This window comes from Oryctolagus cuniculus, chromosome 21, assembly GCF_051225735.1.
Source record: "Oryctolagus cuniculus isolate XC-2025 breed Fujian yellow rabbit chromosome 21, ASM5122573v1, whole genome shotgun sequence".
Lineage (NCBI taxonomy): Eukaryota > Metazoa > Chordata > Mammalia > Lagomorpha > Leporidae > Oryctolagus > Oryctolagus cuniculus.
The window spans coordinates 29,283,522-29,299,540 of NC_142887.1; the positions used below are offsets into that span (position 1 = coordinate 29,283,522).

Here is a 16,019-nt window from a genome sequence, read left to right on the forward strand (position 1 = left end):
GGCCATATGGTAACAAAGGACTTGCAGAATTATGTTCCTGTTAGAACTTAAAAGCAATGAACCAGGACATCCAGTAGAAGACATTTCTAGGCAGCAGTGCTGCATAGCTTCATCTGACAGTGTGTGTGGGTTGGAGGAAAAAGAGAGGGAGAGAATATTTCATACACTGGTTTAATCCCCAAATGGCTGCCATGGCCAGGGCTGGGCCAGACTGAAGCCATGAGCCTGGAACTCCATCCAGGTCTCCCACGTGAGCAGCACATTTACAGTAAAATGAGAGAAGAACGAAGTGATTTAAGGAAAGCATTCATAATTCAAATGGAGACAGAATGGAAAGATTTGGAAAACTCGCAGCCTAGCCCAGCCAAGAACAGAATAGTAAGGGCCTGGCCAAGCAATCATTTGCTAAACAGATCCATATGGATAGAGAGAAGCCAGGTTTTGTTCACCAAGACCTTGGGAGAATGAACCCAAGAGCCTCTCCTAGACTTTTGAGTTAAGGAAGGACCCTGAAGGTAAGGCATCCAGAGAGGTGCCTGCTGGATGTTGGCATTTGTGGCTCTGTACCTCTGGAGTCTTGCCCTTGAATCCAATGTAATGCTCTTCAGATGCCCCAGTGGGCTAAGCTCAAGTGGGCTAAGACATGTCTCAACCCACTGCTCAGAATGGTACAAGCTTTAAACCTTGGCCCACATGATGCTAACTTTGCAGACATGCAGAATGCAAGAGTTGTGAGGTCATAAAGATCTCCACTTAGCCTTCCAGGGATGTTGCGGACAGCCTGGGGACCTAGGCATAGACCTGTTGTGGGGAGGAGCTACCACAGAGAGTGCAATGGTTACTGGAGCCATGGAAGTGGGGGTGCCTCTTCAGACACCAGCAATGTGTCTGAAGACACAGCTCCAGCCTGGGGGAGGTTCCAATACATGAGATCTGCTACTGGGGCCAAGCCCAGCATAGCCGTAGGGACAGGGATGATCGAGGTCGTGGGAGCCTAAGTCCCACTGACAGTGCCCAAGGTGTAGGACATGGCATTAGAGGATATTGCTGTGACATCTTAATATTTAATATGGTTTTTCCTTTTGGGTTTTGGATTTATTGGTGAGACAAGTCACACTTCTTGTCTATTTTTCTCACTTGAATGCCTGACCTGTACCACCATCACACTTTGGGAGTAGATAGCTTGTTTGATTTCAAGACTTCCAGCTGGAGAGATTTTGCCCAGGGTGAATCATGTCTTGAGTCTCTCTTAGGTGAGATCCTGTACTTAGAAGTTTTGAGTTGATTCTGGAACAAATGAAAACACTTGGGGCCATGGAGATGGGATGAATGTCCTTTGTCTTCGAGAGGGACATGGATTTAGTGGACTAGGGATAGAATGATGTGACTAAATGTATCCCCAAAGTTCATGTGTTAGAAACTTAACCCCTAGAACAACAATGTTAAGAGGTGGAGCCTTGAAGAGGTGATTGGGTCATGAATGGATTGATGCTCTGTCCTCATAAATGGATTGATGCCCTGTTCTCATGAATGAATTGATGCTGTCATTCAGGAGTGGGTCAGTTATCAAGGAAGTGGATCTCTGATGGAAAGATAAGTTTGGTGTCTCTGTGTCTCTTGCCCTTCCACCTTCTGCCATGGGATGATGAAAGAAGAAGGCCCTCACTATGCGCTGCCTCCTAGATCATGAATTTTCCAACCTGGAGATCTGTACAAAATCGATCCGTGTTATTTAAACATTACCCAATCTTGAGTATTCTGCTAGCCCAGCGCAGAATGAAACAAAACAATGGGGGCTGCCAGAAGCTTAGGGGTGAGAGGAATGGAATACAAACTTTCCGTTATAGGAAGAACGTTTTGAGGTCCATCACATGCAGCACGATGAGCGTAGTGAATGCAGTTGAGTACGTGACATTTGCTAGGAGAGTAGATCTCAAGTGTTCTCATCACAGGCAGAGAACAGGGAACAATGCCAGGTGATGGAGATGTGTTAATAGTTGTAAAGACATACACATATCAAATTATCACATTTACACCTTAAATATATATTATGTATATATACGTTTATTTGTTATTTAAGCCTCAATAAAATTGAAAAAACTTGTACCTATGTGCCTAGTTCACACACACGTAGGGTCACTTCACTAGTTTTAGAAACTACCCACTCTTTTTATTGATACCAAATAACAACAACAGTGAAAAGATTTAGGCTTGGCCATTTCATTAGGCTGCTTCTCTCCCTTATGCAATACAACAAACTATAAAAGGAAAAATCAATACGATTATCCTCGGCTTAAACAGTCTCGTGGCTGAGCTAGAGGTCAGGCAAAATAGGCATGCATAAAGACGGTCACGGCCAGGAGGATGATGGCGTTAATGTTCACTACCATCCTCCACAAGGGCTTCTCCGATGTGTCTGTCAGCTTCTGCCCCAGGGCTTTCTTCTCCTCTGGGGTCAGCTTGTGTCCCATCTTCTGCAAGCCGCAGAACAGGTCATATGCCTTCTTGAGACAGCCACGAGATTTCTTGGGAGAATCTGAAGGAAAAAGATAAGAAAATGATCACGAACGTGGAAATAAAAATCTGTGTTAATATGGTACAGATGATCGTAAAGAGTGATTACAACCACTTGTGTGAGGGCAGTCCCTGAGTCTGTACAGATAAATTGAGCTTTACATAAAAATAGAAAGCTTTTGCAGGGCATAAAGACCAATAACACAAACTAAAAGCAAGTGAAAAATGGGGCAGATGTTTGCATATTATATCATGAGGGGCTTTTAATATCCTTATCATATAATGGGTTTCCAAAAACAGAGAAGACCAACAGACCCATGTAAACATTCTAGAAGGACGAATGAACAGTTTAAAGAAAAAAGACAAATGGCTTAAAGATTTATTTATGAGGCAGACAGAGCACTCTCAAGCATTGGTTCACTCCCTAAATGCCTGCAACAGCTGGGGCTGGGCCAGGATGAAGCCACAAGCTGGGAACTCAATCCAGGTCTCCCACGTGTGAACCACCACTGCTGCCTCCCAGAGTCTGCACTGGCAGGAAGCCAGAATTGGGAGCAGTCCCAGGCACTCCGATATGGGAGGTGGGCATCTTCATTGCTAGTCAGAGTTACACAGAGAGAGGAGAGGCAAAGAGAGAGAGAGAGAGAGAGAGAGAGAGAGAGAGAGAGAGAGAGAAAGTCTTCCACCATCCATTGGTTCACTCCCTAGTTGGCCACAATGGCTGGAGCTGTGCCTATCTGAAGCCAGGAGCCAGGAGCTTCTTCTGGGTCTCCCACGTGGGTGCAGGGGCCCAAGCACTTGGGCCATCTTCTACTGCTTTCCCAGGCCACAGCAGAGACCTGGATCGGAAGTGGAGCAGCCGGGTCTTGAACTGACGCCCATATGGGATGCTGGCGCTTCAGGCCAGGGCGTTAACCTGTTGTGCCACAGTGCCGGCCCCAAAGGGCCATTCTAACACATGGTTTTTGAGCTCACAGAGCTATGACTTCTGTAGCAAAAGATCAAAAGGTTCTCAACCCACTACATTAGTGAGTCCATGTGGAAATATCAACTCACACACATTGTTGGTAGGAAAGCATGATTTGGCTCCTGTGGAGGGGGATTTGGAGTATAAAGCAATATTGCATAGGCATTAACCCATGTACTCAACAATCAAATGCCTTGCAATCTATGCCAAAAGTATATAGGCGAGGCCAGTGTTGTGGCAGACTGGGTGAAGCCACTGCCTGCAGTGTCTGCATCCCTTTTGGTGCCAGTTCTAGTCCTGGCTGCTCCACTTCCGATCCAGCTCTCTGCTATGGCCTGGGAAAGCAGTAGAAGATGGCCCAAGTGCTTAGGCCCGTGCACCTGCGTGAGAGGCATGGAAAGAAAATTTTGGTTCCTGGCTTCAGATCAGACACAGTTCAAGCTGCTGCAGCCACCTGGGGGAGTGAACCAGTGGATGGAAGACTTCTTTCTTTCTCTATCTCTCTGTCTCTCTTTCTCTCTAAGCCTCTGCCTCTGTGTAACTCTTTCAAATAAGTAAAATACACCTTAAAAAAATTATATTGGCGGGGCTGTCGCTGTGGCGCAGTGGGTTAATGCCCTGGCCTGAAGCTCCGGCATCCCATGTGGGTGCTAGCTCTTGTCCCGGCTGCTCCTCTTCTGATCCAGCTCTTTGCTGTGGCCTGGGAAAACAGTGGAAGATGACCCAAGTCCTTGGGCCCCTGCACCACAGGGGAGACCCAGAAGAAGCTCCTGGCTCCTGGCCTCAGATCGAGGCAGCTCTGGCCATTGCAGCCATCTGGGGAGTGAACCAGTGGATGGAGGACCTCTCTGTCTCTATCTCTCTCTGTAACTCTGCCATTCAAATAAATAAAATAAATCTTTATAAAAATTATATAGGCAAAAAAATACAGACAGACATATGGACAATGTAGAGGGCTATTTAATGTAGCAGTGGGAGATTTAAAGCATAGTTCTAAGCTAAAGTATCTATGAGAAGCCATAGTGAAAGTAAGATTGCACTTGGAAATAAATGGTTATAAAAATCACACACATGGAGGCCAGCGCTGTGGTGTAGTGGTTAAAGCCCTGGTCTGAAGAACTTGCATCCCATATGGGCGCTGGTTCTAGTCCTGGCTGCTCCTCATCTGATCCAGCTCTCTGCTATGGCCTGGGAGAGTAGTGAAGGATGGTCCAAGTCCTTGGGCCCCTGCACCCACATGGATGACCTGGAGGAAGCTCCTGGCTCCTGGCTTCAGATTGGCGCAGCTCTGGCCATTGCGGCTGTCTGGGGAGTGAACCAACAGATGGAAGACTTTTCTCTCTCTCTGTCTCTACCTCTCTCTGTAACTCTGTTTCAAATAAATAAAATAAATCTTTTTTTTAAAAATTACACACATGAAAATCTGTGAGACGCAATGAGACATTACTCTGGGGAACATGTCTATGGGCTTAGTTATTTCCATTGGAAAAGAAGAGAGGCTGGGGATTAGTGAGTATTGAACTTAAGTTAGAGGGAAAAAAAGCCACAATGGAATAAAGCCAGGTTATGTTAGTGGAAGAGTATACAAATGAGAACAGCAAGGAAGAAGAAAAGAGAGGAAGGAGTGTGGCACAGCTGTTGAGGCTGATTTGTTGAATCCTTCTTATAGCCAGAAACAGAAGTGAGTGAGTTTGTGACATCTCAGAGACTGGTTTGCAGTTTCATGGGTGGATGACGGGCGACAGGCAGATGAATGGCTGGATTTCATACGTAAAAAGTTGAGGTCGGTGCTGGCATTGGGTGTCAGCATCCCAGATCAGAGAGCTGGTTTGAGTCTAGTTGCTCTGTTTCTCTCCCAGCTTCCTGCTAATGTACATGCCTGAGAAGGCAGCAGCAGATGGTTCCAATATCTGAGCCGCTGCCACCCACGTGGAAGACCAGGTGGGGTTCTGGGCTCCTGGCTTTGGTCTGGACCAGCCCCAGCCATTGTGGCCATCTGGGAAGTGAACCAGCAGATGGAAAATCTCTCTCCCCAGCCCCACTCTGTCCCTCTGCCTTTCAAACAAGCATGCAAACAAACAAATCATCAAACATGTTGTCTTGGCTACTGAGAAGATTTTAAGATTTTTAAAGTTTTAGTTTGCTATACATCTAACAGCTTTATAATAAACCAGATTTAGCAGCGTTGGAAGAACTACCCCTAAGAAAAGCCATGCCCAGAGAGTTCCTATGTTACCTTCTTCAGAATCTTCATCAAATTCTTCTTGCCTTTCCTCTCCTGCATCCAAATCAATTCGTTCCTCGGTACTGTTCCGCAGAGCCCAACACAAGCGATGCAGCTGACCAGAGACCACACACAAGCACATTAGTGATGGCAAACGTTTATGCTAATCCAGGGGGCCCTTTGTTTATTGTATGGTTGAAAATAATCAAACCATACAAGAGTGTAGATCAAAAGGACAAAAAAGGTCTCCTACCTCATTCCCTCATCCAAACACACTATTTAAAATGATTCCCACTTTAAATTTTCTGATAGCCATTGACAACTGTAAAGAATCTCCTTGAGGCTCTTTCAGTAGATTCACAATTTCTGAAGTCAAAGATGTAATTAGAGCCTGGCGCTGTGGCGCAGTGGGTTAAAGCCCTGGCATGCAGTGCTGGCATCCCATATGGATGGAAGCTGGTTCGAGTCCTGGCTGCTCCATTTCCAATCCAGCTCTCTGCTATGGCCTGGAAAAGCAGTAGAAGATGGCCCAAGTGCTTGGGCCCCTGCACCCATGCGGGAGACCCAGAAGATGCTCCTGGGTCCTGGCTTCAGATCGGTTCAGCTCCGGCTGTTGTGGCCATCTGGGGAGTGAACCAACAGATGGAAGACCTTTCTCTCTCTGGCTCTACCTCTCTCTGTAATTCTTTCAAATAAATAAAAATAATCTTTAAAAAAAAAGATGTAATTAACCCACACTATACATGAGTTCTTGCTTTTCCTTATCCAGATGCTATTGGCTACATCATCATGACTTTTTTTTTTTTTTTTTGACAGGCAGAGTGGACAGTGAGAGAGAGAGAGACAGAGAGAAAGGTCTTCCTTTACTGTTGGTTCACCCTCCAATGGCCACTGCGGCCGGCGTGCTGCGGCCAGTGCACCGTGCTGATCCAAAGCCAGGAGCCAGGTGCTTCTCCTGGTCTCCCATGGAGTGCAGGGCCCAAGCACTTGGGCCATCCTCCACTGCACTCCCTGGCCACAGCAGAGAGCTGGACTGGGAGAGGGGCAACCAGGACAGAATCCAGCGCCCCGACTGGGACTAGAACCTGGGGTGCTGGTGCCACAGGCAGAGGATTAGCCTATTGAGCCATGGCGCTGGCTGATCAAGACTTTCAAATGTCCAGCAGTGAGTGGTCACTTTTCCACTATCTTCCTAACTTCTATTTCCAGAACCATCAAGTTTAGACAGTTTCAACGTTCTATTCTTGAGTTCCAACTGCAATTCCCTACCCATCTCTGTCCTCTTCCATCTCCAGACTTTTGTCGGTTACATCACACCTTTGAATTGTTGGGTTTTATAGGCTTTTAATTGTGGTCTGTAAATATAATTAGCCTGCATGTAGATTTAGGAATGTGAAAGTAAATGGCAAATTGTGTTCTCATGTAATTTCCCAGCCCTTTGGCTGTAGATCCAAAACATGTGATTGGATGCAGGGAATAAATACCCATCCTGGGTCATTCTAAGAAAGCTGCTCTGAATACCAATGTGTTTGTAAACTTAGGTTCCATCCTATTTGCAAAACCATGCCTCATTTTAGTTAGACCTGTGACTTTCTCATAATATAAGAAATATATAATATGAAATACATAATATGTATTTCTCAGAATATATAATATTCTGACCACTGCCCAGGGAAATAGGCAAGTGAATTTTGCTTCAAAGATTAAGAGTGATGAATGAAAAAAGAATAAAGGCTATACAGGTTAGTAATAATTCAGATAATATTGATACATAAAAATTATTTACATATTTTTAAAAAGATTCTTTATTTGAGAGGTAGAGTTACAGACAGTGAGAGGGGGATACAGAGAGAAAGGTCTTCTACCTGCTGGTTCACTCCCCAAATGACTGCAACGGCCAGAGCTGGGCTGATCTAAAGCCAGGAGCCAGGAGCTTCTTCCAAGTCTCCCATACGGATGCAGGGCTCAAGTGCTTGAGCCATCCTCTACTGCTTTTCCCAGGCCACAGCAGAAAGCTGGATAGGAAGAGGGGCAGCCTGGACTAGAACGGGTGCCCATATGGGATGCCAGCAGCGCAGGCAGAGAATTAATCTATTGTGCCACAGTACCAGCCCCAGAAGTATTTATATTTAAAAAATAATTATGGGGCCAGTGCCGTGGCGCACTAGGTTAATCCTAGTGCTCTGGCCATTGCAGCCATTTGGGGAGTGAACCAGATGGTGGAAGACCTTTCTCTCTGTCTCTCCCTCTCACTGTCTGTAACTCTACCTTTAAAAATAAATAAAATCTTAACAAAAATAATTACTATTTGCTGGCCTCTCTGGTATCCTTCCACCCTGAGATAATTTTTGTTGAAAATTTCAGATGTGTGTGTATTTTTTTGTCTACATTTAGTCAAACATATGTATATATAAATATATAACTACATATATGTTATTTCCAAAAATGAGAATATTCTGCACATTTTTTCCTACCAAATCAGATTATGGATATTTCCAGAATGAATCATAGAATTATTTTCCATGTTTTTAAACAGCTATATAATAACCCATGTACTATTATTATTTTCTCATTTCCTTTGTAGTGGAAATTCGGTTTGTCCACTATCTTCTACTTTTTTCTATTAGAAAGTGTTTGCATATGAAAATTCTTATATAGTTTTCCTACTTGTAAAGTGATTCCACACGATAAGACCTACTAACAGGATTATTTACTCATAAGGTATGAGAATTTAAAAATTAATAGCTACCGTCACATTGCCATCCTGGAAATTATAAAATCTGCCCACAGTTCTGGACTGTGAGCATTTGCCTACATCCTCACCAACACTGGCTGTTATTCACATTAAACATTTTTTCCAATTTCAAAGGTAAAAAAAATGTATCTCACTGTACTTTTCCTTGTCTTGCCCTGTTACTATGTGCTTCTTAAAAATCTCTGAGTCAGTGTTAATGCTGTGTGTGAAATTCTTTTCGCCCTGAGCAGTTTCTGCCCAGATGACAGCTAAGCTCTGAGGTGCTTCCCAGCCTCTTGGGCAACACTAATTACCCAGGGCCGGTTCTGTGGCATAGAAGGTTAAGTCTCTACCTGCAGTGCCAGCATCCCATCTGGGCGCTGGTTCAAGTCCTGGCTGCTCCAGTTGCAATCCAGCTCCCTGCTAATGCACCTGGGAAGGCAGCTGAACATGGCTCACTTAAGTACATGGGCTGCTGCACCCACATGGGAGACCAAGTAGAAGCTCCTGGCTATGGCTTCTGCCTGGCCCAGCCCTGGCCCTTATAGCCATTTGGGGAGTGAGCCAGCAGATGGAAGATCTCTCTCTCTTTCTCTCTCTGTGTTTCATTCTCTCTCTCCCTCTCTCTCTCTCTTCCCCATCTCTCTCCCTCCCTCTATCTGTACTTCTGACTTTAAAATAAATAAATAAAATCTGATAAAATATTAAAACAAAATCTAATAAAAATAAATAAATAAAATCTAATAATAATATATAGCAACTAAATGAGGTAGATTATGTTTAAAAACAATGACATAGATTGACCGCCCAGCTGCATGTGAAGTGTTTTGAGTCTGCAGCCTACTTTCTAATGTCTTACTTCTTAATTTACTAGTGCTTTGCACATACCAGTTGCAAACTGTTGTACAGTGTATAGATTGGACAATAATCTCTCAGGGGTCTCCTAGCTCTGGTGGTAAAATGCATCCACCCAAATATGTATTAGCGGCAGCTTTGGAATGCAAACGTATACCTGCTACCCATTACTCACGTGTACATCGGGGATAGGTTTTGTTAAGAAGGAAACTCCCAGGATGACCGCTGTGCACACAACAAAGAGAATGATGGCAAAGTACAGGTAGTGTACTCCACAGATAATATACGGACAGCTGCTGGGAGCCAGGCAACTTCCTGTTCCGTACGCAAATTCTGCGATCATTCGAATAAGGCCCATCACCAATCCAATCATTAGACCCCAGAATGCACCCTGAAAAACAAACAAACAGACAAACAAACACAAGAGCAGAGTGTTTAGCAAAGATGAGCGGCTCATTTGAGTAAATCGTAATTAGCATCCTGTCTGGTTTCTCAACTAAGAAAAAAAAAAGGTGGCTAGCATTGAGCAAGAGGTTAAGCTTCCAAGTTGCAAATATTGAGGGTACATCAAATTCAGGGGGAAATGAGAATGAGAAGATAAGTGCCTTTTGGTGCAAAAAAAAAAAAGTTTTGAAAGTCTTGCATAACCTTTTCAAGACCCTTTGTTAGGCACTCAGCAGGATTTGTCTCCCTAACATTCACTCAGATGGTTAAACACTGACACTCACTGCATGATGGATTAAGGGTGGGGATTTGATCTAATTGTGGTGGCTAGGAGCTCGGGTTGCTGGTAGGTTTTGAGGCCACTGGAGGCATGTCACCAGAGGGTGGCTCTCGTGAAATTTGATTGGTTGAGTTCAAATTCTGCCTGGTCTCCCTCTCTGCTCCCTGGATCACCACCTTCCATCAGACAGCAGACTTTAGCCCTCAAACTGTAGGCTGTGGGCCTTTCCCAAGAAGTTTCTCTTGGGTATTCAACTACAAAGACAAAAGAGTTGCACTAATGCAGTCTTGTATGTGCTGGTTAGTCAGGCGTTGCTTTCCATTGCCCTGAAACACATTGCATTATTGATTCTCCAGAATTCTACTTTCTATACGGACTTAAGGGGGGAGTTTTCCTTCACTTTATTTTATTGATATATTCACAAACTTGTTCGGTAGCGTTAAACAGGATTTTGACTTACATTCAGTTTGCACAACTGATCAGACATGGTTTTGAGAAGTCTGCTACACTCTTGACAATTAGAAGCATCTGTTTCCTCTGAGAGGTTGATGGGGGTGCAAACATTTGCCCCTCCTTTCCAGGTTCCAGATGTTAAGTTTTAGGAAAGTAGTATTGCGTGGTGAAAAAGTGTGAGCTTTGAATGAAGGGAGGCCTGAATGTGAGTCCCGAGACCACCACTTATTATTAGCATGTGGATATTAACCTCTTTGCACTTATTCCTTATCTGAAAATCATAATAGTGAGGCTAACACCTACGGCAGTTAAGAGATTGATTAAATGTACACAGTCTACAAAAGTCAATCAACTATGTAGCTGCACAGTAATTAACCTATTTTGAATATGTCTATGGTAAGTTTTCTTCTATGAATACTACATATTTTATCTTCTTTTATTCTCATAGCAACACCTAGGGTGGGCAGAATTCTGATGTTCATTTTAAAGAGAGTCACAGAATTTGCTTCAGATGATAACACCACCAGGTGGTAAGAGTCGTATTGTCTCCCAAATCATGCTCCTCAGTACTACGCCACAGAGGTACCTCACGTTCTGTGGAAAATGTATGTTGAAAGAATGCACATATTTTTGTATTTTGGTAAGGATCAGGAATCACGGCTGACAATGACTGAAAGCAAGAAGGATCTGGAGTTGTATAAGTAGGGCAGAAAGAGTGAATTTTGATACCCTAGTGAGAGAAATACTGGTTTTCTCATTCCAGCAGGGGAAAAGAAGGTCTCCGTTCCCCTTACCTGTTCATTGACTCTCTTACAGAAGATGGCAAGCAGAAAGACAGCCGCAATTGGAGGCCCAAGGTAGCTAGAAATTGATTCTGTGTAATGGATTAATTGGCCACTTCGAAATACCTCTACTAATGGGACCCACAGGATACTGATGATAATTAATAGGATGACAAATAACCTGGTCAGAAAACAAAGTGATTTCAATGTTAGACAAAAACATTAGAGGCCCCTCCGTTGGGCTTTTGTTTGTGAATCCATTAGTTGTGCTACTCACCACTTTTCTAAATGAAATTGGGTTCCCTGATCTGCCATGAACCCATGTCATGTTTGATGATTATCTCTTGCCAATACAGTGATTGCTTCTTTAGAAGTACTCATTAGACCCTCCCCAGGAGATTAAATATGCACTCACAGGAACAGTTCAAATGTCAACAACTGATTAATAATTTTCTAATGTACCCATATATCAATTAGAAGTAAACGCCATACTATTTTCCATTGATCAACAGCTATTTGTATGGGAAAGACAGCAGATTCCTATCTCGAGGGAAATTAAATCAGTTTGCAGAGATTAAAAAGCTTCTGTTTATCCTAGAAGGTTGAGTGTGTTGGCAAAAAAAAAAAAAGTGCTACTTTGTGCATTTTACTATTTGAACACACTCTGGCTGGTAGAATCGGTTAAAATATTAGCAAGCGGTAAAAATAGATTAGGAACTTGTGAGGTCCAGGAACGTGACTGACTTTTCTAAATCCCTTCTGTGTTTGTCATGTGACTAAATGAACAAATAGAGTCGAGTTGGCTGGGCATAGAAGGTTAGCATCGCCCTGTTCACCTAGGAAGTTCTTATGGCACGGAGGGAGGAGCCAGCATTGGGCAGGAAACCAGGCACGATAGTCTCACTTAAACTTTGGAAATCGGAGGCAGCCTCATAACAGTGAAATGCAATAAATGTGTACAGGCTTAGCACAAAGGCCAAAACACAGTAAAGATTCCATTAATTACACCCGTCATCATCCTTGTTATCACTGGGAAGCCAGTCATGCTCTCTTGTGCTGTAACTGCTTTCTACCACAGTAGCATAAACTCCAAAGTCTCCTCACGGCTCCAACACTCCCTTCCCGACCTTCTTATCACTCTCCCTCTTGCTCCGCACGTGCCAACCTCATTCTCTGCGGCCCTCAAAGACACCACACACGTGACTGCTGGAGAAAGTTGGCACTGACTGCTCCTCCCCCAGAGGGCTCCCTGCAGGACCGGCTCAGATGCCACCTCCTCAGAGGAGGGGACACACTGAGCACCTGGATTAAGTCACTGTCATCTTTGCATTCTGGTTCCAGTGTCTTCCTAGCACGTCCGGTCCATCCGATGTGGCATACGCGTGCTAATCGCTCATCTTTCTACAAAAGCACAAATTCCACAAAGCAGGAATTACAATAGGTATATATTTTTAAAAAATAGTTGTGCTTTTGGGAAGAAAGTTATTAATTTTCTTTGAGACATAAAGAGGGTTTATGCTGAGGATCATGAGTCTAATAGTGGGGCTATTGCTTTTTTTTTTATTATGTATTTTATTTATTTGAAAGACAGAGTTACACAGAGAGGTACAGACAGAGAGAGAGGTCTCCCATCTGCTGGTTCACTCCCCAGATGGCCACAACGGCCAGAACTGCACCCATCTGAAGCCAGGAGCCAGGAGACTCCTCCTGGTCCCCCACGTGGGTGCTGGGGCCCAAGGACCTGGGCCATCTTCCACTGCTATCTCAGGCCACAGCAGAGAGCTGGATCGGAAGAGGAGCAGCCAGGACTCAGACCGGCGTCCATATAGGATGCCCGCGCTTCAGGCCAGGGCTTTAACCTGCTGCGCCACAGCAGCCCCCGGGGTTATTGCCTTTTTTTTTTTTTTTTTTTTGACAGGCAGAGTGGACAGTGAGAGAGAGAGACAGAGAGAAAGGTCTTCCTTTGCCGTTGGTTCACCCTCCAATGGCGGTCGCGGCTGGCGCTCTGTGGCCGGCGCACCGCACTGATCCGATGGCAGGAGCCAGGTGCTTCTCCTGGTCTCCCAAGCACTTGGTCCATCCTCCACTGCACTCCCTGGCCACAGCAGAGAGCTGGCCTGGAAGAGGGGCAACCAGGACAGAATCCGGCGCCCCGACCGGGACTAGAACCTGGTGTGCCGGCGCCGCAAGGTGGAGGATTAGCCTAGTGAGCCGCGGCGCCGGCTGGGGCTATTGCATTTTAAGCCTTTGAATTCCAGTCAGCATTTTTTCTATCACAGAAACACAGATATCTTACTGTTACAGCCAAATCTTCATAAATGCAGTGGATAAATTCCCATATGTTAGTATGTGGATGCCTTACCCTATCACCCGCCGGCAACACGCATGGAAACTTTTAATGACAATGCATTAACCTAGCAGGGTAGGTGGGCACTGTATGAAAACACCGAGGGAGTGATTGAAGACGAGAGGGGGGGATTGTAATAGGAGGCTTTCGAAAGTCCGAGAAGGCAACTATTTCACTTAAAATTAGGGCCTTGGGAAGTTGCATTCCATGTCCTCTAGTGCCCCTCCCGCCTTCTGCTCTGGAAAGCTCTGATCACTTTCTGCAAAGCTAAAAAGCAAGCGAGCTTCAGGTTCCGCCCACCTCCGCGGAAGAAGTCGTTAGAAAGCAGAAGCGCTCACCGCCCGGCTATCAGGAGCTCTTTTTCGGACGCCCGCTTCCGGATCTTGGTGTAGATGTCCACAGTGAAGAGGGCGCTGGAGCTGTTGAAGATGGAGGTCAGGGAGCTCATGAGAGACGCCAGCATGGCCGACAGCATCAGGCCCCGCAGCCCTGGGGCCGGAAGAGGGGCGAGAGCACACTGGTTAGGGGCCGGACGGCATGACCCGTGAGGACCTTGCAGAACGAGGGAGTGCTTCAGAACTAACCATTCTGACCCAAACATTGATTAACCGATGTCCTCATTAAAACACATCTGTGGAGGCCAGTGCTGTGGCATAATAGGTTATGCCTTTGCCTCGGTGCCTTATGGACCCTGGTTTGAGTCCTAGTTGTGATCCAGCTCCCTGCTTATGGCCTGGGAGAGCAGTGGAAGATGACCCAAGTGCTTGGGCCCTTGCACCACCATGGGAGACCTGGAAGAAGCTCCTGGCTTTGGGTCAACCCAGCCCTAGCTATTATGGCCATCTGGGGAGCAAACCGGTGGATGGAAGACTTCTCTCTGTCTCTCTCTCTGTAGCTCTGCCTCTCAAATAAATAAAATAAATCTTAAAAAAAATAAAAGGAAAAAACAACAATATATCTGCATGTGGAGTTTCCTGGTGACCTGAGAATAACTTGGTGTAGAATTCTAGTCTTAAATATAAACAAAGGGGCCAGTGCTGTGGCGCAGCAGGTTAATGCCCTGGCCTGCAGTGCCGGCATCCCTTATGGGCGCTGGTTCGAGTCCTGACTGCTCCACTTCCGATCCAGCTCTCTGCTATGGCCTGGGAAAGCAGTGGAAGATGGCCCAAGTCCTTAGGCCCCTGCACCCGCGTGGGACACTTGGAAAAAGCTCCTGGCTCCTGGCTTCAGATAAGCTCAGCTCTGGCTGTTGCAGTCATTTGGGGAGTGAACCAGTGGATGGAAGACCTCTCTGTCTCTCTCTCTGGCTCTACCTCTCTCTGTAACAATGTCTTTCAAATAAATAAAACATAAATCTTTTACAAATATATAAACATAGAGCTCATTTGCTGGCGCCTAGTTTTCTAAGAGAGGAAGCGGTGCCATGCCGTCTTTCTTTGGGGGAAGGACTCCTGGCTTCCCGAAAGGACTGGAGAGAAAGCAGCTCGGTAAGGGGTGCTGCCGTAAAGCCTTGGGGGAGAAAAGCCGAGGGTTTGGACCGCTGTGGGGGCTTCACGCTCTGGTTCCCTCTGTGCATTTGTAATGGCTCTAAGCCTCCCAGGGCAGAGTAGGATGGGGTAGACAGGGGATCATGTGTCCTTTATCCTGCAAACACTCCTGTGTGCCAGGGAGAGAAAGGTCACCAAGTACAAGGTTACCTGGTCACTTCCAAGACCTGGGACCTGCTCGGTTTTATTCACCACAGCATCACCTTCTGACCAAACATTGGACATGTTTTGGGGATTAACAATCAGTGTTTACTTGCAATCATTATAACAGTAAAAAAAAAAAAATGACCATCTGATAGCCTAACAGTTTACTTGTTTTGAATGTAAGGTTTATTTTCTATCTCATGAAACTCAAATGTGAGTCCCAAAGGGGACAAGTCTTTGTGTCTGTTTTACTGATGTGTTCTGAGCACCAAGGCACGACCTGGGGCGTAGCAGGTGCTTGACAAGTGTTTGTAAGTGACATGGGTTGAAATCTATTCCAGTATCACTAGTCCCAAGAAACACAGGATGAAGAGTTAACCTCAAGTCCTCTGAATTTTTAAATTTGTAGAATTATTTTTTGCTGGCAAGTAGTCTTTGAATGTTCTTGACTGCCTTGGAAAGCAGTGTTGAGTCTGAAAGAGCAGGGGTTCCCCTAACGGAAACTCTTCATTTCTGAAATCTCCAGGCCTACCACAGGGATGGCAGCCTATGGAAGGTACTCAAGAAATGTCTGGTAATTAAAATGTCTATACTTCCAAAAGCAATCTATAGATTCAATGCAACCCCTACCAAAATACCAATGTAATTCTTTACAGCATTAGGAAAAAATCCTGAAATTCATATGGAATCACAAAAGTCCTGGAATAGCCAAAGTGATCTAGAGCAAA

The 16,019-nt window shown here is 45.1% G+C and overlaps 1 protein-coding gene across 1 annotated transcript in view; it reads right to left on the reverse strand.

Moving 5' to 3' along the window:
• Positions 1 to 2,321: 2,321 nt before the first annotated feature.
• The window catches only part of SLC5A4 (solute carrier family 5 member 4), a 41,792-nt gene continuing 28,094 nt past the window's right edge, over positions 2,322 to 16,019 (reverse strand). Inside the window, exons 11-15 of the mRNA NM_001171357.1 lie at positions 13,939 to 14,089; positions 11,266 to 11,434; positions 9,470 to 9,685; positions 5,718 to 5,820; positions 2,322 to 2,536 (exon numbers count right to left, since the gene is read on the reverse strand). Of these exons, the coding sequence (NP_001164828.1) occupies positions 2,322 to 2,536; positions 5,718 to 5,820; positions 9,470 to 9,685; positions 11,266 to 11,434; positions 13,939 to 14,089 (854 nt within the window). The remainder of the gene's footprint in view (positions 2,537 to 5,717; positions 5,821 to 9,469; positions 9,686 to 11,265; positions 11,435 to 13,938; positions 14,090 to 16,019) is intronic.